Source organism: Athene cunicularia, assembly GCF_003259725.1.
Source record: "Athene cunicularia isolate RWA chromosome 8 unlocalized genomic scaffold, athCun1 chr8_part1, whole genome shotgun sequence".
NCBI classification, from domain to species: Eukaryota; Metazoa; Chordata; class Aves; order Strigiformes; family Strigidae; genus Athene; species Athene cunicularia.
This window is the reverse complement of record NW_020799109.1, coordinates 6,938,125-6,963,245: the sequence shown is the minus strand read 5'-3', so window position 1 is coordinate 6,963,245 and position 25,121 is coordinate 6,938,125. Positions and strand designations below refer to the sequence as shown.

At 36.6% G+C, this 25,121-nt stretch overlaps 1 protein-coding gene across 3 annotated transcripts in view; it reads left to right on the top strand.

Moving 5' to 3' along the window:
* ZFYVE9 (zinc finger FYVE-type containing 9) overlaps positions 1 to 25,121 on the top strand; it is a 50,228-nt gene that overhangs the window by 3,085 nt on the left and 22,022 nt on the right. For 2 of the 3 annotated variants that reach the window (XM_026853447.1, XM_026853446.1), the window contains 10 exons: positions 1,698 to 1,802; positions 7,757 to 7,861; positions 8,634 to 10,711; positions 14,882 to 14,932; positions 15,744 to 15,843; positions 19,756 to 19,932; positions 20,246 to 20,415; positions 21,179 to 21,302; positions 23,051 to 23,173; positions 24,394 to 24,549. In XM_026853447.1, coding sequence (XP_026709248.1) covers positions 7,792 to 7,861; positions 8,634 to 10,711; positions 14,882 to 14,932; positions 15,744 to 15,843; positions 19,756 to 19,932; positions 20,246 to 20,415; positions 21,179 to 21,302; positions 23,051 to 23,173; positions 24,394 to 24,549 — 3,049 coding nt within the window. In that variant the 5' untranslated portion in view covers positions 1,698 to 1,802; positions 7,757 to 7,791. The remainder of the gene's footprint in view (positions 1 to 1,697; positions 1,803 to 7,756; positions 7,862 to 8,633; positions 10,712 to 14,881; positions 14,933 to 15,743; positions 15,844 to 19,755; positions 19,933 to 20,245; positions 20,416 to 21,178; positions 21,303 to 23,050; positions 23,174 to 24,393; positions 24,550 to 25,121) is intronic. The other variant, XM_026853448.1, reaches the window with a different exon arrangement.

Genomic DNA, 25,121 nt, shown 5'->3' with positions numbered 1-25,121 from the left:
ATCAGAATAAAAAACAATGAATAATAAAGCTGTACTGTTGCCCTGAATATCACTTGCCTAGAAGGCTTGTTGGCTTAGAGCACTGGTAACAGCACAGCACGTTTCAGCTGTAGGTTGCTAGGTCTGATCCATTTCTGATAGGTAAAGATTGAACTTTGTGGTTAATATATGACCAACTGGTTTATGCGAAACGTGTTTGATGTTCATGATGTAGTTGACAGGCCTTGTCGTAAATCAAAGAATTGTCATTAATTGATCCATTCTTCAAAGGGGTCATGAAAACTGAATCATTTTCCTCTACCTACAGGCCAGGAGGGGACACGGTGGTTGTACGCATGACCTTGCACCGCTGTCACCTGTACTTCACATCTCTTTGAAAAGCTTATTATCATTCTGAAGCCTCTCAGTGAAATTAAATTTCCCTCACATCCATTTTTGCTGCATATGAAACCTATCTGAAGAACTTTATAATACAATAATTTCTACTGTTTCCCATATATCCAAAATTCATCTTAGCTTAGAGACGCAGAAATATACATGGCATCAGAAATTTTACTTGCCTACAGGAACAGTTGTGTTGGCATACAAAGCTAAGGGGTATTATTCTGAGTTTGGAAACAGTACTACTAAGGGTGCTATTGTTCAGTTCATTAGTTTCCTGGAATTATTACTCTAGTTTATTTCTGAAAAGAATAATAAACAACCCTGAGAAAATTGTAGTATAACATTGAATATCGCTTTCATGTGCGGAGAACTGAGGATTTTTAGGTCTGTTCATTTTGCTGGAGTTTTAAGATTTTTTTTCTAACATATTCTGCTGCTACATCAGAGCACTAATAAATATTTCAACTATCTAACAGGTCAAATACCAGTACCAGCAAACATTAAAACATGAATTTAACTTATCTCACTCCTTGTTCTTGTTGGACTGTTTGTCATAAACTAGTCGCTTTTTTTTTGCTTATCACTGTGTTGAATTTTTGAGCTATGTTGACTGTTAGGATGCAGCCTGTGAAAATGAGCACCTGGCCTATAGAAATGCTGTAGTTAGGAGAACAAGACAGTTTCTTCTGAAGACTTTTTCTTTTTCTTTTTTTTTTTTGCTTGAGTCCTCCTTGCTGTTGAAGGTTGGTGCCATTGTGGGTTTTGAGTAAAGCATTTAGGAAATAGAGGGAGCCTAAGATTGTAGGGGGAAAAATTTTAAGACAAAACCAGTTGTTTAGCTGTAACAGAATGAGTGGGAAGCTAATGAATACAGTTTACAGAATTCAGAGGGCTGTGAATTTTTGTTAAGTATCAAGGCTACTAGCTCTTTATTTTTGGAAGGCCTATTGTAGTGTAATATAATTAACTTCAGAGGCTAGTTTTATAAATGAGGCGTTACAGTCAAGGTCATTGGGAATACAAGGACAGTTGGAGTTGTTGCCTCACTCTGTGGGTTTACAGTTAAATGAAGAATAATAGTAGGTAGGTAGCAATGTGGTTTTTATTAGCATCTTTTTTCACCAGAATATTGGAATCCTATAGTGGAACAGTGCATAGATGCCTGAATTTCAAGCTGCAAGTCTACTCCAAATCATTTGAAGGCTTGCAGCATTTGCCAAATGTGCCTGTACTAGCTGCAGTCATGTGCTGAAAAAACATGGTTTGTGGCAGAATTACCAATCATAAAATACATGTTTATATTTTCTTTCTAGGATCAAGTAGAACACACTGATTCAGCAGAACTGGCTGGTTGTGCTGCAGTCATCATGAGTAGGCACAGGGTCATTCGTTTCTTAACATATGTATAAGAGAAAAAGGTAAGAGGCAAGTCCTGCTTTAGAATGTAATGATTCAGGGGTTGTACTTGAAATGCATGTATTTTTATGTATGCTTATGTATATATATTTATATACATGCACCTCTATATGTGGATATATATCTTATATAGAAGATGATGGAGTATTTTTAGCATTCTGTTGTTTTGGTTTTTATTGAGAGTAATTGCCTTGTTTCAGAGCAAAGATGTGTCTTATTTTGTTTGGGGGAGGGGGAACTGGGCAGAGTCTTTCTCAGTCTGTGCTGTAGGCGATCTCATCAGTTAAAAATACAGCGATTGCTGAACTCTGAACAAGCTGTTCATTACAGCAAAGGTGCTTCTTCCTCCCAGGGGCAAATAATACAGGGAGATGGAACAGTATGTGGACTTTACCATTGTTTCTTGGGGTTGAAGTAAGTCCTCAGGAGCACTAGATCTAATAAATTAATTTGTCCAGTTGATATGTAATTCCATATTGTCATGCTATGGGAAAATAACATTTTTCTGGATGTTGGATTTTTATCAGGATGAATAAGCAATGTTTGGTTTCAGTTTGATCATGCCCCTTGTGACTTTCATCTTGGCACTCTTTCATATATATTTTTGGTGAGGATTATAAGAAACTATTTGAGTATTTTGTTTAATAAGAGTTTACTGAAATGTGTATGTTCACAGTTTCATATTGAAAGAGTAGTCTACCCAGGACAGCATGATAGAAAGCCCTGAGAGTCTGGTTCTTTACATACTCTCTGATTTTTAGGCCATTTCTATGCGATAATAGTAGTTGTATGTTGGTATTATTTCCTTTTGGTGCATTTTTTATTGTAGTGTTTTAATGTGATTGTGTGCTGGTCATCCACTGTCAGGAAAATTTGAAAGACTTAAGGCTGTTAGTTCCAGCAGTGAAAAAATCTCGAGGGTAATTTAGGGTGTGCAGTGCAGAAGATTGCGGGTTACATAATTCCTTATCATAGAGACCAAAACAAATACCAGCCCTGCCATGTTACAGGTACAACACAAGGCCTATCTCTTTGTACAGTTCATTTCCCAGGAAGAAGCTGACATGGGATATCAGAGCTGTCTTGAGAGGCAGTCTCCAAGGTTAAGCCTGTTCAGAATACTGTCTGATTTTAAGGTTTTTCTCTCCTTTACTTCTGTCTCCTTTCCTCCCCACTAATCAATTAAAGTTTGTCTTATGCCTAAATGCTGTGATGACTAGGATAGTAGTTGATACATGTGACAGACATTCTAGTACACGCACCTTTATATTTAGATATTAGAGGAGAGTAGAGCATGTAAACTTGAAAAGTTCTTAAGTTTTAGAGATGAAAATGATGATAAATCCATGCTGTTGTATGACGAAGTTGCTAAGTAAAAGACAGAGTTTCTGAATTATGCATGATCTATGATCCAGTGGGAGCTTGAAAATAATCCATTTGATAGGCTGCATTCTGGGTATTGCATTGACTTGCAATGGCTAACAAGTGATCTTGGGTTCTGGGCTTAGTGAACCAGTACAGGATAGCCATGGTATTCTTTTTTTTTTTTTTTGGATACAGAATTTAAAAAAATAATTTGCTTTTTTTTTTTTTTTTCATATAATTCTTCTTTTCTGTGAAATATTTTCATGAAGGACTCTATTTTTGAAAAACCATCTTATGCTTTTCACCATATTGGTGATTTTTGTTTCCTTTTCCTTGCACTGGCACAATATCCTCTTCTGCATATTGTTCATCCCAGTATATACTAATTAGGAAGTGTCTCCTTTTTGGCAGCATACAGCTGAAATTGCCATTGAAATTTCTTCCTGATTTGCTCATGTTTTTATTCTCACTGTTCCAGAGTTGTGTGTTAGCTCATCAGCTTCTCTCCATGATATGGCTTCGAATAGTTGAGCAATACTAAAGAGTTTCACAACTATCAAGGACCCTTTAAGAATGTCATTTCTACCTTTATGCTAAGAGGAAGTTTGGGGCTAGAATAATCCTAAAACTGCTCTAAACTTTTATAGTGGTACCTGTGAGTTACAATCAAAGTTTCCAAAGACCTGTAAAGGAATGTTTCTTTTTATTTATGTTGGATATTTCATAAAAATAATTAAAATAAAATTAAATTCTAAACCACAAGGAAAACAGCTACCTGATTATCATAGCATGCTGTGTCAGAGAATTTTGCGTTTTCTGTTTTGATTCTGTTTTTTGAGATGCTGGATATGTAGAGTTGAAGTATTAGATCTCAAACTGGCAAAAACATAATTTGCTGACAATGTATTGGTCAAGAAGCATTGCGGGTATCCGGTAGGAACATGAGTACTCCTCCTTCTTTTCTGTCAGGAAGAGGACAGTAAGGACTTTTGTGGGTTTGGCAGTGTGTATTGCCCTTGGACAGAAGCTTCTGGAAAAGCTTGAGGGGGTTGTTGTGTTCTTTTACACAATAATAATTATTTTAATATTAGACCTGAAGATTTGCAGCTGACCTTTTCTGAGAAAAATCTACTTGCATAGACAATGAGATCTCATTTAGAGTGGCTGTCAGCTTAGTGATTGTGAGTTTAAAAATAAAAGATTATCCATATATCCTGGTACATCAGTAAGTGGAATAACAATATGATATAAAAGGTCTTTTTTCACTTTGATTTGGAGTATGAATATCAGTCTGGATTTTGGCTCATTGCATGTTTGTGCACCAGTATTTGAACTTCAGAATTCATATGATTATGTGTATTTGTTTACACATAGTTCTCTCTACTCAGAATTTTTTAAAATATAGAAAAAATCCTTCTGTCATATTGGACCAAATTTAAACTCGCAATTATTAGATATTTAATGTTAGGTAATACAAATGCTAATAAAATAATAATTTCAGAGAGATGAAGTATTAACCACACGGGGATTGTAAGGGAGTGGGAGCAAAATTTTAAATCATTGTCTTCATATGCCCTTTTTATTGTTAAACATTTTTTAAGCCTGAATAGTCATATTCTTCTAATGTTACAAGATGACTTATATAAACAATATAAAATTTAAAAGCTAAACACTGACTAAAGTCAGTAAAAACAATTATATTTATTATGAACTTCTAACATTGCTCTCTTTGGTTAAGCATATCTTGTATCTGATTTGCATGACAAAACCCAGCTAATATAGGACTAAATTTAGGAAATTTTAGGGGTAGATGTGGTTTATATTGTACTTACTACAATGTGCATAAATTTAAGTTAGTTCTTAAGTTCAGTTGGGTGTTGAAGTTATACGAATGGTCAGATCTGAATTTTTCTAAACATTTGAAACTTACACAGAATTAAAATGCACTTGTCCAAAGAGTTACTTAAAAACGTGTTCAGTAACTATATAAACAGCATAGCATTTCCTTCCCCATCAACTTGCCTGTCAGTAGTCATTATCTTCTCTAAAATAAACAAAACAAACAGAAAAATCAATGCTTGTAGTCTGTTTCTTTGGGGTCACCTATATTGCAGAGTTTGTGTTTATGTCCTAGCGAATGCCTTGACTGGATACCCTTTTTCACTATGAGAGCACATGGAAATCTGAACGTGGTGCCTTCAGACATCATCACAGTTTAACTCTTGAACACAAAAATTTTGTATGATGCTTTTCAGTCTTGCAGTGCTTCATTGACAACCACTCTTTGCATCATTGACCTTAGTAGTAGGACTTTGCCTAGCAATAATTATTCACATCTTCATCAATTGTTTGCTAGACTAGAATATTATTATTATAATGCAAATTAAATACATTATAAATGGATGTGAAATTATGTGGTATTTTGTACAAAATAGTCTTACTATAGTGAGTTAATGTTGGTTGATGTTTAGAACTCTGAATGGAAAAAAAAAATCAAGCAAAATATTCATTGGGACAGATATGAATTAACTTTTCAGTAGTTGATGTTTACTGAACTGGTAAATATGCTTTCTGTTAGAGTTGAAATGAGGTGGAGAGAAAGGTTCCAGAGAACCTCCAAACTCTTACAGTTTGGATGTAGTTTGAGTGAATTTAGTGTTTGTATGTCTAAGGAGAAGCAACTGCTTTTTAAAATTATGTTGGTTTAATTGAAATATGTGTAGTAAACCTAATTGTTTCAGTTAAAATGGTATGCAAAATTTTTAATACAGTGACTTGATGGGCAGATTGGATAACTCGGGAAGATCTTACAGTAGGTATCTAAGGGATCAAGTACACTCTGATACAGATGGGGGTCAGAACCTGGCTTTTGGTAAAGAATCTAAAGTGTTGACTTCTGAAATGCAACCTTTGATCAAGACGGCCAGCTTCTCCACTGCATATGTTATAATCTGTGTTTAGTAAATGATATGGCCAGTCATCTATTTTCCTTGCAAAAGGAGTTTGTTTAAAATTCCAGAACAGAGGACAAAGCTGGGAGTTTGTAAGGTGACAAGTCAAGTTTATCTCTGAATTTCTTTGTAAAATAGTCTTTTTTTGGGTGATGCTTATTGCAGTTTTTAAGTTGTCATTACATTAATTTTCTTTAAAATTGGCTTTTGTATAAATTTTTAAAACATGATTTAATCTGATTATATTAAACAGCAGTGTATTTATGTTGTAACATGATCATCTTTTAAAAACAGCATGTGTCAAATTTAAGGTCAACCTTAAGAACTTGAACTCTGTATTTTGTAATATTTTAATACATGATCTTTTTGTACCAGTAACCTTATCGTAGCTGTTGCCTGCAATAAATACAAAACTGTATTTAATGCTATAGTAATTGAAATAAAACTGGCTGATATTTTCCTCAACTCTAGATACTATGGGGGTAATGTTAAAGTAAAGTATAGTTTTAAACTGGAAACTTCTCTGACATGTTTGTGTCTGTTGTATCTCTAGTGTAAAAGAGCAGGTTTTTAATTGAGCTGGAGTCTAGCTGTCAGGTCTAACACTGTTTCTTCTTGCAAAACAAGGTTCTCACCCTCTCCTCCTCCATTTCCTTAATTCGCAACATTGAAAGACAACTCTGAAGAGAATAAGGCTGTTTTGGATGATGTTCAGAGAACAGATCAAATCGAGGTCTCTCTTTATGGTATATAGGTTATGGCACACATTTCTCAGTAAAAATGTCTTTGCTGGTAGTGAATGTTTTTAAAAAATGAATCATGGTGTCTTGTTGCTACAAGCCTTTGGTAGCAAGAAGACCATATTCCTACTGTTAGGGTGAAAATGTTATTTATTATGTGAAGTTGACTTAGGGTTGGTTTGGTTTGGGTTTTTTTTTTCTTTGCACCCTTGTCATCTTCATGTCTAGCCTGAGAGTATTATCTTTTGATGAGGCTATTTAGTTCTGTGCATGTTGCTAGATTTCCAGTGCCTGCCTTTCAGGGAAACAAGGATTATTAAAGCAGGCATTTTACAAGCTAGCACAATTCAAGTATCGCCCATTAAGTTCTTTAACAACTTTTACAAGTATGAATTTTTGAAGCATCTCTGGAAAATGAAGAGTGACACAGCATACTGCTAGCCTAGTATACCTAAAAAGTCATAAGGATAGTGAGTTTAAACTACTTGTTCAAAGCCACATGAGCTTATTGGTGGTAGCATGGAACTGAAAGTCGGATCTTCAGTTTGTTGGTTGGCTGGCTGATTCTCTAGACTGTTGTTTTCTGACTGGTGTTGGAGCAGTTTTGCTCTTACCATTATGGTGATCCTGATGGTTAGACATTTTAATGTGAGAGACTGGAGGTAATAAAATCCAAGGCCAGTTTGGGGAGGTTGTTAATCTGAATTAAGCAAGTTTAAGCACACAGATAATTTTTATTCTTGGAAAATACTTTTTATTTATGCATGATTTGCATTTATTTGTTTTTGATCAAATAAATTTGATTTACAAAGGACTTCTTTCCCCTTAAATCATGACAATACGTAGTGGAACACTGCTGACTGAAGATTAAATATCTGATTGTAATTTGTTCTCTGGCAGGTTCAGACAAGAATCTGGTGGTCTTTCCCTGACAAATGGAGAACTATTTCCAAGCAGAGGCATATAACCTCGATAAGGTTTTAGATGAATTTGAGCAAAACGAAGGTGAGTCATATTGAACAAGATCGTAGTTGTACATTAGATGTATTTTACAGAGAGCACCTGAAGAGGGAGAGATGTTTGATTCCCTTTTTGGTTTTGAGTTGCAAATTAATCTCAGAACCTGCAAGAAAAATCTGTCTTCAATATTTTTTAGTAGTATTATGTTCTGTTTCCATGCATCTTGTTTACTTTTCTAAAATTTCTCACTCTTTTAATATCAAAGCTTCCATACACTTTTTGAAGAAAGGTTTTGTGAAGCTTAATCTCAGTGGCAATATTTTAATTGTTTATTTTAAACAAATCAGGCAAAATTTATTTTAAGCTGCTTTTGCAGTTTTGGGAGAGTCAAGTGTAGAAATGTTTTATTAGGTCACATAAATCTTATAATGGAAAGTAATATTTGAAGTATTAAATTTTTTGCTTAGTCTAATTGCTACTTCTGTGCTGTCAAGGAAGTTGAACATTTTATGGGAGTGGGAATCTTTCTAGGCATTTCTAGCTGTCTGAAGTATATTAATTGATAGTTTAAAGCTGCTTGTGCAAATTCAACCTGATACTAATTGGTATAGCTCTAAACTTCTTGAGTTCCAGAAACATTATGCAATTACACTACTAATGGTTGATCAAGGATGTTAGTTATGGCAGATGTGTTGTACTGTTGTGCCCATACTTGAACATCTCTACATTTATATTTGGGGCATTCTAATGCAACAGCGTTAATAGAACCTAGAGCTTTAATAGGACAGTAAGTTCTCTTATTTAAACACTTTTTCAGATGCCGCTGTTTCACCTACACTATTGGGTGCAAAGTGGAATCAGATTCTAGATCCGCCTTCTCGTCATCTGTCATTTAACCCGACCGTGGCCAATGTGAATGAAGCTACAACTCCTAATGAATGTCAACAGAGATTAAAGTCTTTTTCCTTGTCTCATTCAGTGACTACACCAACAGGAGGAGGGGATCACTGTGCTAATGGAAAGGATTTTAGCATAAGCCCAGAGACCCCAGTCATGTGGATTGATGATCAGGCAGCAGCTGACGATCAATTAATTAAAAGAAATAGTAATCGGGATGATCAGTATAACACTGTGGAAACAGGAGAAAAGAAATGTGGAAATATAGCTTGCTTGCCAGAGGAGAAAAATGTACTAGTGGTGGCCGTCATGCATAACTGTGACAGAAGAACACTACAAAGTGGCGATTTGCTGGATTGTAAAAATTACAACAGTCAGTCCCTAATGGACACTATTAGCTTTACACTGGATAATGAAAACCGACAGAGTGATCAGTTTAGTGTTACTGTAAATGGATCCACAGAAAAAGATATAGATACAGAAAAGCAAGTAAATAGGATGCGCACTGAAGATGACTCTATAAATCATTTGATTAATGCTTCATCTGAAAGCCTGACTGTTGCATGCCCCTCCACTCGATTAAAGGATGATTTTAATATGAGTAAGGATTCACTGTTTTCAGAAGCTACAACTGCAGGGATTAATGCAGTGACTCGCTTACAGAGACCAGTTGATGGTACTGATAAAATGCAAGAAAACTGTGTATCAGTTGAAAATTTTACTAGTAAAGCCATTTCTCAGAGAACAGATCTAGAAGCTAAAAACTCTTCTGGTTCAAGTAATGGAAGCTTAATCATAGAACAGGAAACAACCCAACAGTTACAGTCTAGGCTATCTGGGCTCACTGAAACTTGTCAACTGAACGTGGCTGGAAGTGGCAATTACAAGGAACGTGTTGCAGAACATTTTGCCCCTGAAGACATTAGTGCCACTGAAAGCGAAGTCATTGAATGTGATAAAAATCTTGGCACAACGGAATTGCTCAGCATGGCAGAATGTTACCCTGAATCTCAGGAGATGACTAATTGGGAACTGACAAAGTTGAATGAGATGAATAATAAGCAAACTCTGGGAGAGAATGAAAGACTTCTGCAGATGAAACAGCCTGATGAGGCATGTAGTAATAGTAAAGAAGGTGGAGATGGGGTGATGGAGGCAGGCATAGACTTAAAAGGGACTGGTATAGATGAGCTTGAAGGGTCCAGTCTCTCTGATGTGATGGCTACATCAGCAGCAAGCTCGCTGTCTAATGGTTGTGATTCCTATGGAATGCAGAACCCAGTTGTTGCTCATGTTCCAAAGACTTTACCCTCCAAGGAAGACTCAGTAACAGAGGAAAAGGAGATAGAGGAGAGCAAGTCAGAATGTTACACTAATGTTTATGAACAGAGAGGAAATGAGACCACAGAAGGGAGCGGTCTTATTTTAAACAGCACTGGTGACCACATAAAGAAAAATTATTTACATAATCTTTGTAGTCAGGTTTCATCCATGCAAGGGCAAACTTCACCAAAACCAGTGACTAATCTGCAATCTATCAGTGTTCCTTTTGGTGGTGCAAGACCTAAACAACCTACAAATCTTAAACTGCAGATTCCGAAGCCATTATCGGACCACTTACAAAATGATCTTGTTCCCCCAAATTGTGGAGGTAATAGTAAAAACAAAAATGTCTTTGGTAAGACACAGTTAGGGGATACAGCAGATGCATTTCCTGGTGAAACATCTTCCAATGCCTCTGTTACTGATACTAATGGGGAACATTTGGAAGAGTATGAATCTGGAGTCTCTAGTAGTCCGTGCCTTGCAGTAGCCCCAGATAGTCCAGATAATGATCTCAGAGCTGGTCAGTTTGGAGCTCCAGCCAGAAAGCCTTTTACGACTTTGGGTGAGGTGGCTCCAGTTTGGGTTCCAGATTCTCAAGCACCAAACTGTATGAAATGCGAGGCCAGATTTACATTCACCAAAAGAAGGCATCATTGCAGAGCTTGTGGGAAGGTAAGTTCGCATTTTGTGAGTAAGCTCAAAGCACCCTTTTTTTTCTGGTACAGCACAAAATCGAATCAGAGGACTTCCTAAGCCACTGGCTATAGTTACTTGTGACGTTTCTTCCGAAAAAGCCATGTTTGATCTGTGAAGGAAAAAAAGGAGTTTCCAAGCTCTAACCTATTTAGGGTTCTAATAGAGAGTAACTATTTGTTATTTATAACTGAAAGAATTATTAGCCTGTGTGAGCACTGTATTTGTCAATTACAACAAACGCCACCATTGGATTCGTGTCGAACTCCTATAAAATGCCTAAGTGCAGGACACTAGTTTGTAGAAATTACAGCATCAATAACCCCGTTAAAGATACTGAAGCATATTGATATGAATTGGAAGTCTGCTCTTGAATTGCTAGCATTCCTGCCCGTTTAGATCGCTGATCAACTCTGTTCTTTTAAGTCTTCTTTACTAACTTTTCTCATATTGCTTACATTATTTTAAAGAACATGCATTTTCTCCTGGGGATAAAACAGTAAATTGTCTGTAACCTGATGTATGTACACATGGTGAGAAATTTTGTAATGAAGGCCACTAAAACATGATTTCTGTATCATTTTGTGTTGTGTAAGAAATACTTTATTGTTAACTTTTTTTTGGAGTTTTATATATGTGCCTTCTAGGTCCACGTAAATTCTTACATGGCAAGTTTATGGTAAATTATTAGCTTGTAAAGTATTTTCGAATATCTTGTTACTGAAATACCAGTCAGTGGCACATGGGAAGTAGGAACTTAAGAATAAAATACGATTATTCAAAGGCACTAAACTAACACTCTTGTCAAGTAGATACTGATGAATATTTTTAAGATGAAAAGAAATACTAAACCACACTGAAAACTAGAGAAAAAGTAACTGGTTCATTTAGGTCCTATCCAGAGGTTTCCAAGTGGGTTGAAAGACCTCTTGGCTGCTATGGGTGGTATCTTTTGCTGCCAGAAGAGTGCAGGGAAGCAGAATGACCTGAACAAAGGACCTAATAGAAGCAAATATTTCTGGAAAGCTCAAACCCTTATGCCATCTGTTTCTGGAAGCAGCCTAGCAGAAAACCCAGGCTTGCACCTCTGTAATGGACTACATATGTGTCCCATTTGTCCCTTTAGTAACCAAAATGCACAGCACTCAGTCTCTTCACTGCAACACCAGATGAGTAGATTTTATTCAAATTTGATTTTGAGACATGCTGAAAAATCTTTCCCAGGACACTTTTAAAAGCTAAGCAGACGTTCATTGTGTACCGGTCCAGGACTTGCAGTTGCTTGCTGCTGCACATCCTCTTGCAGGTTGGTTGCAGTGGAAATCCAGATGGGGAGTTAATAACCACAGGTGATCAGTAAGTGTCATACGAGGTACATGCCTACCTTTTGTGTACCTTTTGGTTAGTATCAGAGGACTCAATCTTTTTCTCGTTGTACTTAAGGAGAATCTGTAAAGCATATAAGTTAAAGGAATGCCCCTCATTTTAGCTTTAATATATTAACTTAGACTGTCAGTTATTTAGGTAATTCTTCTGTTTTTTATGACTTTAACAAATATGACTACAATTTTCACTTACAGTAATGTTTTCTATTTGTGTTTTAAACAAGTTCATTGCTTAGATTTAATTACTTCCCTGTAATGACTGAGGCCCTGAATTGCACAATTAAGAAGCAGAAAATGAAAATATCTGTAAACAAAATGGATAAAACATGCACAGATAGAGCAAGGCCAAAAATGTAGTGTGGTTTGTTTTTTTTTTCCTGTTAACTACTGAAGACAAGCCTTGAGAAGAACAACCAGCATTGTTTTGGATGATATGTAGGGAATGGCTAAAATAAAAGGTCCCTCTGCTCTGTAGACAAACTTATTTCTCAGATATGAAAAATACATCACACACTAGTATTTAATATTCTCAGAGTGTTTGAATAATCCTCACAATGGCTTGTTTCTAGAAGCTTTTGTTAGCTAATGTTGCCTGGGCCAAATTTGCACATGTGCAGCTGGAAGATGTGGCAGAAGATGCTGCTATTTCATGCCTTCTTATGTTATTTTCTTTAGAAAAAAGCGCTCATTAGTAAAAGCTAAGAATCAGTATAGGTCAAATACTTAGCTCTTACTGCAAATTGCTTTACAACACTTAATTCCTGTATGATTCCAGGAGGAAAGAGAGGAAAGGCTTTGACGGGCAAGCTCTGTGGTGGCTTGAGAGCGCTATTCTCAGCTGTGTGCTCTTGCTTTCTGGGTAAGATAACCATCCCCAAAGCAAGTCCTGCTTACCATGTGCCTGTGGTTTAGGTAACTACTGAATCACAGTGATGCTCCCACTGTTTCTATTAAATGTATGAATCCATTTAAAGAATTGGGGAGATGGTGTCTTCAGCTCTTGCAGTTAATTGTTTCAGGGGAAGTCATAGGACTAAATATTTTTGAACACAAGCTTTAGCATAATAGTTTCTTTTTAAGCTTTATTAGGATCATGACAAATCACTGTAGTAGGGATAAATGTGTCTGTTTCAGTTGAGTGGCACCTGGGAAGTCTGTCTCAGTTTTTAATTTCAGGATAATAATTGCAAAATTAATGGAAGATATGAACCTCAGGGGAATGGTAGAAAGTAATACACTTACAGTAAATTTTGAATTAAAATTAAGAGCCTGAAGAATGTGTATGAACACATTCATAAATTTTACTTTATGCATTTTCTGTTGTCAGATAAAACAATCATCCTTGATAGGAAAAACAGAAAATTTGTATGTCATCTTTTTACTGACAGCCAAAACAATATTTTTCCACTAAAATATTAAAAAAAAAAAATCACCAGCCCCCCTAGCAACTAATGCTTTAGCAACTCCCAGTGTACCTGAAAACCCTAATAATGTGAAAGCTTGCTTTGACACTGTATGTTACTTTTTTTGTAGCATGATATACTGAGATAATGACTTGGTGGTTGTTAATAACAAGACTCCATTGTCAGCTCTGCTAGATTTATTCTTCCTCTGCCTTACTACTGTTAGAAGGCTGATGTAGCCTAAGAGGGGAGGTGTAGAAGTTCTGTCACTGCTTCTATTCTATCTTTTAATATTTAGATCATTGCAATTGGGAGCTTTGTGGAATGTATGTGTTGTTTTGATAAAGAGTCCTAAATTAGATATTAATTTGTGTTGGTCCTTCATTTATGGTTGAAGACATTGATTTTTCCATGTTCAATACTGAACTTTCGACTGGAAGTTTCTCCCGGAGAACCGAAATGATGTTGAAGTCTCTAAAATGTGCTGTGATGTTGTTATCAATATTCCTAGAATGCTTGTGAATTGGATTAAGGTGTAAATGCAGAAATCAGACTTTTAAAGTACATTTGCCTTTTTTTTAAAAAAAAATAATTTCGCATATGCAAAAGGGTTGGTTTTATTTTTGCATGACAATGTCAGTATATACATGCTTATATTTTGTTTCTGAAATATTTAAATTGACTTAAATAGGAAACATTAAAACTGGTTGAAATGAGAAAGGGTGAGCTCTTCCTTCTTCACATTTGATTTTCAGCTCTCAGAGTGAACTCAGAGCTTATTTATATGTGCTTGTTTTAAACATTTGCTACTAAAAGGCTGAAAAGTGGTTTTAATTTTGTGTGATCTTTAACTTGGTTGAAGTTTAGTTAGGCTTACATATATATGAGAATCCTATTCATTTTGTTGTCTGTATTACAGAAATACTGCTGTTGAAGTGATGATGCAATAATTTTTTTGGATTAAGACAGCATTACAGATCATAATAACGCTTAGTGAATTGTAGATATAATATCCACTTATAATTAAAATTCTAAGTTCTCTTTTGGTATTTGAACTCATTTGTTAGGTTGCCACTGCTGTTTCTAGATTTCCTGAGTGTGACGTTACCTTTCTGTATGAAATGGATGTTCAGCATCTTCATGTCACCTGAAACAGTAACCCTGAGGAAATACTGGTTTTTTTTAAATAAATAAAATATTATTATTTAAAACAAATAAGAAATCATTAGGGCACCCTGATTTGTCTGTTCTGCAGGATTTTGAGATTGCAGTTGCTATTGTAGGATCATATCTGCATGCAAGTGTTTGTTTTGGTGCACAAGCCATGCTCGTGTTTTATGGTTTTGCTTGTCTGGAGGAAGCCTCAAGACTGTTTCCTGCCCAGGACTGGGGAATTGTTAGAGCTGGTTCAGGTGAGAAGCGTTAGCAGTGCAACTGCATCTCCGCAGCAGGTTGTCCTCCCGGGAATTTTGCACCGGGTGCCCCCTTAGCAGCCAGTATGCGAAAAATGCAGTTCCTGATTTCTCTCCAGTGTTGTGATGCTGTAGTGTTTGTAATCATGTAAATATGAACTTCCTTTTTTTTTTTTTTATATGCATATAAATGGAACAAGATTTCCTTGCCATACCAATGTCATTCAGCTTTTTTAAATGTCTTGTTTTATGTGTTGAACACTTAAAACTTTTTGATACATCACTGTTCACCTAAGTCTCAACTGAGGAATAGCTTGTTGTATATGAAGAGATTAAATAGCTAGAGATGCTAATATAGATAAATTGCCCTACTGCAAATAAAAAATGACCCTTTTGAATTAATCTGTGCCATAGCAATCTCTTATCTAGAGAAAACTTGTGCATTTAGATATAGTTGATTCTAGAGTACTCATGCTTTTTCTAAGACTGAAATTAATTGCCAAATTGTTAATTCTGTGAGGGATTGTAAAATGCTAGGAAATATTAACCCATTGTCATTTATGCCAAACATATTTTAAAACACCCCGGTGCAGTATCAGGACAACATGCATTTATGTGTTCCATATTCATCAGGATTAGTAGGAAAGGCACCCTGGGCAGGTATTAGTCACTGTGGCTTTAATGGGAAAATACTGATAATTTACCTCCATATTTTGCATGTCTAGAGCTTTACAGATATTCTCTTGTCTGAATTCATCGGTTCATCACATATTTTTGAACAGCACTTAAGTTATTTCCCCTTTGGTTCCAGGTTTTTTGCGCAGCGTGCTGTAGCCTGAAGTGCAAGTTGCTGTATATGGATCGAAAGGAAGCTAGAGTGTGTGTAATCTGCCATTCAGTACTAATGAATGGTAAGTGGAAAAAGAACTTGAGATGTAGAGCTTCACTGGCTTTGTGTTTAGCTGCAGCAATGCTATTTTAAAATATAAAAATCAGAATACTTTTATTTGTATGGGTAAGTATTCTAAAACAGCAAAGGCCTTTGAAAGGTCAGTGTGGAATCCCTGTGGAGAGTGGGGATCCCTAAAATAAATATGATTAACAAAGGGTGAAAACTGGTAAAGTTTGAAAGCTTTCATTTGTGAGTGCTATACTAGGATTGTAGGAACTGTGATTTTTGGTGGGTTTTTTTGTTTTTAATTCAGGAGCCTACTCTCTGTCCTTTGGTGCCTCAATAGATAAACCTGTTAGACTTTTGTATGGGATGCCAAAGAGGAGAGTAATGCAGCTGTGCCTCTTCTCGATTATGCAGTGTAGGAAATCGGGAAAATAATATTTATCCCGCAATTAATCCAACTCTTCTTCCTCCTTAACTCCAAAACTGTGGAGAGCTGAGTTTGGCTTAGTGCTTGAGGTACATAACTGGAGAGTCTGTCAAACCCAGGATGGTGCTGTGGCCAAAAGCCTGATGTGAACATGGGACATGTGAGAAGAGGTCACAAGTAGTTACGAAGTTAACAAGTAAAACAAACAAGAAGTTGCATTACCTCTGCTTGGTGTAAGGAAAGACTGGTTTTGACCAAAGGGCCATGGAATCTATTTTGTATTTTGTCCTTTGTAGTATTAACACTTTGGATATGTGGTATAAATATGGGCAAACACAGAGTATTCTTCCCACTGTATCTTGAGGCCTCTGAAAATTCCAAGAACTTCCTGCTCTGAGAGTTGCCTTTGGGTGATTGTGCTGTCCAGTTGACTTTAAGTCCATGACGCTGAGACAGCTGTTGCTGTAAGACCCAGCGTTCAGTTTTTGTGTCTTGAATTGAGAAGGTAGAAACATTGGATGAGGTTGAGAGAGAATCCATGTGAGTGCTTAAATCATAAGAAAGCCTGTCTCATCATGAGAGATTCCAGGCACTCTGTCTTTGGTTTATTAATGGAAAGGTGAACAGGTGACTTGATCTTGGGGTATAACTATATATCTGGATAACAGAAACTTGATGACAGAAGTTACTTCAATTGTAGAGGATAGTCTGACAGGTAGGTGCACTCCTAAATGTAGTAGGTAGAAAGAGAAGTCAGACAAATTCAGGTTTTAAATGCAAACTCTTAATCATTAGAATAACTAAATATTCTGATAATTATTGAACGGTTAGTATGGAACCTCCACTGCTGCAAATGTTTCATTAAACTTTGGAGACCTTGCTTAAAGATTGTTGCTGTAGTTTTAACCAAGTAACCAAGAATTAGTTAGGAAAATTTTGTTTTATGTTTAGCATTCAAGCAAGGTAATTTTGATGGTATCTTTACTGTAGAGTAGATTATCTGGGCTACTGTTTCCAGAAAGCTCTGTTAATTTGTTGAACATCTAACTAAAGCTTAGTTTAGAAGCTCATAGCTTTATTTTTTCTCCAAAGAAGTTAAGTATTATGCAGGTTCGTTGAAAGTAACTGAGTCCTTAGTCTTGAGATGAGCATCCAAAATTAGTAGCCAGTTTCTGTTATTAAATAGGAATAATTTTCTTCTATTTCAGAAAGATTAATCAGCGTGCAGTGGTAGGTTTTAATTATTAATAATTCTTTACTGTAGGCCAAATGTGTAAGGTGACAGGAAATTGTAGGTTGTAATATCTAGAAATTAAAACCGAGTCCCGATGATGACGTTGAAGGGGTACTAAAACCTTAAATTCTGAGATGGAGAAATTAACACATTTCAAGGTATACAAGAACAAGGCATTACACATACACCTGGCAAAAGACAGCTGACTCCTTTTGGTGGTGAGTAGGATTTGTTTTCATCGGGGGGAAGAATCTGAAAATACTTCAGTTGAAACTAGAAGTGTTCTGGTAAAAAGGCATAATAAAATTGATCATATTATAATGACTTCCTTTTAAAAGCCTTTCTGTCCTGTTGCCAGAATACACATTAATGACAGTGAACAGTGACACCACTGCTTGGTTTATTGTCGGGACAGTGCTGCCTTAGGTGTACTTGTCCTGGGCTACCTCTGTATTCCTATCCCTGCTGCAGTGTTTTGTGACAATGCTTCTGGTTAGTTAACCTGTAGCCTGATCATATCTGATCTCTCCTGATCCTTGCAGTTTCTTTGTCTGTACAGGTTTTGGGTTTTTTTCCACTCAGTGCAGCAGGTTAAGCATTAATCTGTGCATAGTCTTGGAACCAGGATAGGAATTGCGCTTTAGAAGTGGTTAGTTCATTTGGTTGCTCAGTATCTGGTTTGTGTTTCACTGGGGTGTGGGGAGAGGGCTGTATGTTTTCTGGCACTTTCCCATGTCCAGGCTATGTGTTTAATAAGTTTCCAATGCTATTTTTACTGTATTTTCAATTGGTAGATATGCTGAGCTGGCACTTTGCTTGATTTAGAGAAGGCTTGAAAAATGTTCTTTTCCCATGATGAAATGACTTTTCTAATAAAGGGATCCTAGAAATGTAACTTTTCTTTGTGCATTTTTAACACTTTCTTCTTTCAGGACCTATACTCTAAATGAATACAGATTTGCTGTTAAAAAAAATGCTTGATCTTCTCAAATGGAAATGTCAATACCTTTTCCATTGGGAGGCTTTTCACACTATTGGTTTTGCACGTTGATGAGAGGAAGCAGGAGGGGTTTATGTTCTACTGTGTTCTGTTTGGGTGGGGTTTTTGTCTTATTTTCACCTTGGTTTTCTGACAAGTCATAGCCAAAGGAACCCAAAGATGTACATGATTTATTGAGGCTTTATAGCTGCTCTGAGAGCTTAGGTGACATGGTATTTATGCCTCACTAGAGGAATGCATTTATTTGTAACATACTAATGTGGTTGAAGATGCAAGCACACATACAAATTTTCTGGTACCTTGCATAGTTACAAGCCTTCCTTACAGATGAAAAAAAAAAAAAAGTAGTACTGTGGAGATACAGTCTGTTTCACTAGCTAGAGGAGAAATTTCCCTGTGATGGGTGTTGTTGACAAAAGTTTGATGCGTTTTTGTTTGGGCAGTTGAATTAAGGCTAAAGTCATGCCTTCATAATTAATAGCATAAAGGATTTTTGTATAGTTAAGAATACAAATTGTTGATCTGCACTGATCTGCCCTGGATATAAAGTAATGCAAGGTGCTTTTTCTCATATACAAAAGATAAATCCACTCAAGTGTCCTGTAGGCTATAAAACATTCGTAATAGGAATGTCCATCTGTCCATACAGTGTGATAAATATATGTATATGTAAGAATTGAGTGTTTGCAGTTAATCTTTGAAGAGGAAGCAAAATGAAGCATGGGGAACTAAGCGTCATTCAGGTCAAGTGTATTTTTATAATTTTCAGAAAGTATTTCTGTATGAACTGATATATTTATTGCACAGGGCCAGTGCTGTTTCTCCTCCTGCTATGGATTTTCTTGCTTTACAGTCTCCTGTATTTGTTAATGTTTTAATATATGTGTTACATATTAACACATGTAAGTGGGCATAGAATCTGACACAGCTCTACCCTGTTACTGCTTGTACTGTTTCAAATGTATTTTAAAACCCAGTTTTGAATCGTGCAGGAGAAGGTGAAAATAGCCCTATATTGAGAGAAAGAGAGATTGGGCTAGTTATAACATGTTTTCCTTTAAGTATCCAAACAGCAGGGCCATCCTGTGTTCTGTATGCCAAACTGTCTGCAGTAGGGATGCGTTAGTACTTATTTTGTAGAAAAAGGAAGAGAGATGGTCTTTGGCAGGGTCCATACCTACTGCAGGTGAGAACTTATCTAACAGTCCAAAACACTGTGTTACTTTCTTCTGTGTTCATGTTTCTTGTTCTTTGTTTGCTTTAGCTCAAGCCTGGGAGAACATGATGAGTGCCTCAAGCCAGAGTCCTAACCCTAACAATCCCGCTGAATACTGTTCTACTATCCCTCCTTTGCAGCAGGCTCAGGCCTCGGGCGCCCTGAGCTCTCCGCCTCCCACTGTCATGGTACCTGTGGGAGTTTTAAAGCATCCTGGAGCAGAAGGTAAGGGTACTTCCTTTTTCTTTCAGTTTACCTGCAGTGAGAATTCAGCAAGAATATCTGCACTTCATCCATCCCAAATACTCTAGCTAATGCCAGTTGTGATATTCCTGCCCTCAGTAGGAACATCAGGTTTTTAAGGACAAGTGAGCTATTTTCAGCAGATGTGTTTATACCTGTTTCTGCCATAGGGAATGTACTAGATGATGTCTTAAGTCCCTTCCAGTCCACAAATCTCTCTTTATTAATTGTTTCCATTTTGCTCTGGTCAGTGTTGCTGTGAGATCTTAAATCTTATTTTTTATGTTCTCTCTAGTGGCTCAACCTAGAGAACAAAGGCGTGTTTGGTTTGCTGATGGGATATTACCCAATGGAGAAGTTGCTGATGCAGCAAAATTGACAGTGGCTGGGACAACTTCCACAGGAACCTTAGCAGTGTCGCATGATCCATCCAAGCCTGTGACCAACAACACTTTATCAGCAGAAGTAAGGAAGTGTTATGCTAGTCACTGCTCAAATTACCATGCTTGCTTTGTCATGAATAGTGTATTAGCTTCTATGGTGATTTTTGTAAGACTGATCGAGGAAATCAGTTGAGGCTTGTCTTAGTATGTTGTATAGCAAGTGTCCTTACTTATTTTAATGTTTGCAGTGCTGAAACAACCATGTAATTTGAATTAAAACGAACTATTATGCGGCAGAGCACTAAGCAATGTTTGAAGTCTGTGTGCTAGGTGGTTTCCAACTGTACAGCCTGTGTATGACGGATATTTGTGTAATGCATGTTTTAAAAAAGCTGAGTCATGGTGAGTGAAGAGTTTGAAACAATAAGATTGTCACAGCACAAAGCAGAAAAATACTTTGACGCTTCTTATAAAATGATGTATGCAGGAAAGTGCAGATATAATTTAACAATGTTAAGTCCACCATACCCTGTGTGATGGCGATGAGACTTTGCAAGAAGTTCAGCTGAGCATAGCTACATTTAGATTTTGTAAAGGAATGGATATGTGTGGTGCTAGAGAAAGGAGATGCAATCGCTGTCTAAGCAGGCTTTTTAGTAATAGTTCACATACAGGAGTCATCACATGATCATTTATTGTTAAAGAGACAAAATACTTGGTACTTCTGCTTCTCTGGCAGATACAGACTCCTTCACCTACATCTAGTAATCTAGTCAGCCAGCTCTTACATTTTTATCATTATTACTTTTTTAATGTTGTCCTTTCTTATTGTTTGCTTCTTGTAGACTGATAATGCTTCTGTATTCTCGGGAAATATAACTCAGGTTGGCAGTCCTGTTGGCAGTGCAATGAATCTAATTCCTGAAGATGGTCTTCCTCCCATTCTCATCTCCACTGGAGTAAAAGGAGGTGAGGGTATAACTTGGCAGCTACCTTTTATGCTTACCAGTTGCAATTAGCCTAATAGTTACTGTGTTTATTTTAAAAATAAGATGCTGGCAATATGCTGAACATTTGAAGAAATTCAAAGTAAGTACTCATGGCTAAATGTTGTGACACTCATTTGTACCATTGATCCTTGTTAGCACCCAGGAAGAACCCCATCTTGTGATGAAATTACTGTAAGAAGTAAAACACAAAGCAAAAAGAAAATTAACTTCAGTCCAGAAATATGTGCTAATTTCTTCACTAATCGGACTGTGGGGAATGTTTCACAGAGAGATACGTTTTAATTAGCCGTATGAATATTCATGATTCCCTTCTCTGAAATTCTCTCAGAACATCCGCTCTGTCAGAGGAATCCCCGAGCACTGCATTCAACAGCACTATTGCACATCTTGGCCCACAGTGATGCTTTTAATAATGGTGATGTCCCCTTCTAGAGTATCCAAATGGAGGAGGATTCCGAAAATTAAAAACTAATTTTTAAAAGATTAAAAAAATGTATATATTTGTTCATCTGACAGTTGCTTTCCACAGTCTGATTCATGACATCCTTTAATACATTCCTGAGATTAGTTTTTCATCTTTGTTTTTTTTGTTCCTTTTAAATATTTTACTCATACGGTGTATTTTTGATGTTAAGCTGGAAGTAACCTTTTATTGCAGGATACTGTCAAAACCAAAATGTGAGCAGCATTTAGTTTCAAAACAAATCTGTTCCATCCTGTGTTAGCTGTTTGTATGGGTGCCTGATCATTCAGTCTCCTCCACAAAAGAGGAATGAAACTACAGTATACTTTTTAGCTTTTATGTAGATAACCTCACATAAATCATGTTTTGTATGCTAAGTTGTTTCTTATACTGTCACATACTGGATTTTCTTTGCAGCATTTTACTTCTGATATTCTATTTAAAAAGATTCCAAAAACATTTTTTGCATCAGAAAGCGAAATTACCTTTCTTTGGTAAGCTGGAAAGGTAATACATTTTTAGTATTATTGGAAAGGTAATATATTTAGCTGTAAAGGTAATACGTTTATTTCAAAATACGTTTTCATCAGTTTAACTATTTTTTGTTAAAGCTTAAATGCAGAGTAGATTATAATCACATGAACAGTTTTCATTTGCTGCTCATGTGGGTCTAATCATAAAGGGACACTACAGACATCTTTGAAGTTTCATGTTGGGATCCATTTTACACTGTATTTAGACCTTCTGTGATTTATAAAACATGTTTTATATAGTGTTCCCCTCTTTGTTATCTTCCCAGTAGCTAATGCACAGAAAGTCTAAGTCATGTGACATAGGGATAGACCATGTGTTGGTGTTTAGTCCAGGACTAATGCCCTTGTGCTTTACATGATACAAATAACAATTGTTAACCTCTTTGTCATTTGGGATTTCAGTTGACACCGTGACCCATTTCTCAATTTGATTTCCATTTTCTCCTCCACTTGATACCAAAAAAAAGTTGATTTATGAAACAAGCTGCATGTTTCTAAAGGATGTACTGGGGTTATGCCCATAAATGCTATTAAAGTTTGAAAACAGCCTAGGAAACAATCAAGCAAACTGGCAATACTGAAATAAGGGGTTTTTTTAAAAGGTTAAAAAAGCAAAAAGCATCAGAATTGGGGTTATCTGATTATCATGTAGAGTATTGTATCAGTAAGTTAAGAACTACTTAACTATGTGTTTACTTGTTTCTTTCATAGACTATGCTGTAGAAGAGAGACCTTCTCAGATCTCTGTCATGCAGCAGCTGGAGGATGGTGGCCCTGACCCTCTAGTATTTGTTTTAAATGCTAATTTGCTGTCCATGGTAAAAATAGTAAATTGTAAGTTTTTATTATTAAATAAGGCTTGGCATATGAGAGGGGAAATGTTATATATATTCTTAGTAGGAACAGCAGCATTTTTTATTTGGTAGGATGGTCTCTGAAAATGTGATGGATTGAAAACTTTGTACTTAGCCATATTAAGTTAAATTACAAAAGGCTCTTTTTCAATGATTTAGACATCAATACAGATAATTTTGTGTAGAAAATATAAACTAGACTGATAGAGCCTCCAGTCTCAGGTTTGGAGATCAGTGTCTCCTGTCCAGCTTGGTAGGGCAAGGTATTTTATCACTTGTTCTTCCTTTGGTTGCTTAACTCATTTCTCTATCATCCCATTCTGGAAGGAGCAGATAGGATCCCCTACTAGTACACACATTCCATTCTCCTGTGCACCTCTTCTATCCTTTCTCTACTGTGCATGTACATGTGCTGAGGGAGCGCGGAGGCACACAGGTGGCTTCTCATGTTAGTGCCTTAGCTGATCTCTGCTGGATAAACAAACATTTGAGAAATTGAGGAGGACAGTTTTGCAGTAAAATGTTTTGGTTCTGTGAAAAGTTCATACAATAAATTATTAAGATGATGTTTATAGACCTTCTGGCATCTGGTTAGATAGCAGTACAATTTTTTACATGTATATAAAATGTCATTAGTATACACATATATATACATATTAGCTGAAAGATTTTATTTCAATAACTTAATAGTCTCAGCAAATGAACTGTGAAGTTTAGAGCATGTGTCATCACTAACATTCATGTGAAGCAGAACAACACAGTGATGTCTCATGAAAACATGTGACATCCAGCTGTCCATCTTGAGAGTGATACCACTGTAGCTGTCAGGATCGTGATATACACAGCCAACAGCTTGGTCTTTTCCCAGGTTCCTTCATTCCCATTTAAATCCTGTCCTTTAATTTGGATACAGAAACTGCTAGAAGTCTGCTCTGTGGTGTTAATCCTAAAATCTCACTGGGAGCTGTAATGCTCGGGCTTTTTCTTAGCTGTAAACTGGGAATTACTGAGCTGCTTTTGTTGTGGATGTGCTTGCTTGCAAAGTAACAGATTTAGAACATAATTTGTCTGTGTGACAGATACTGCCATGAAACAAGCTGTAAAACAGATTCTTGAAAGAGCTATCTTCCTGTAGTGAAATTTAGGCCTATTTTATGAAATTCTGATCTTCTGTTCTGATACATGTTTTCTTCTCTGCAGATGTGAACAGGAAGTGCTGGTGTTTCACTACGAAAGGCATGCATGCAGTGGGGCAGTCAGAGATAGTCATTCTCTTGCAGTGTTTGCCTGATGAGAAATGTTTGCCTAAGGATATCTTTAACCATTTTGTGCAACTTTACCGGGATGCCTTAGCAGGTGGGAATGCTCTATTGAAAATGGTTTGAATAGGTGATTGTACTGAGTCAAATACATTTTTGTCATTTAGCAAATGGCTATTTTTGTATAAAAGGATATAAGAAGAGAATAAGTATCAATGCTAATAGGGGGCTGAGTTGTTACTGGTTATTAGTATCCAGTGTTATATTCATCTCATCAAATAAAAGTATTTATGAGGTGCTGGTAACCTGGGGAGCTGCTCCAAATATCTTCCAGCCTGCCTCTGGTGCCAGCAGAACAAAGCAGTTTGGACTATAAAGGTCACGCATAGACTATTACGGTGTCGGAGCAGGAGGACTCTGCCTGTGACAACTTTGTGTTCAGCAGCCATTGCTGAATGTCTGCTCTGGCTGCTTCTGCAGGTGTTGGGATAGGAATTTGAATACGGCTACCATAGCTGAAATTAGCACTGTACTTCATCTAGCAGTAAGCGTAGTAGGATATTCAGCAGAGCTCATGGGTACGCTAATGATGTTGCTTCTAATAATTATTTTTTCAGCTTGAAGTCAGGGTAGCTTTTTTAAAGGTACAGAAAGAAAAAGTTAAGAATC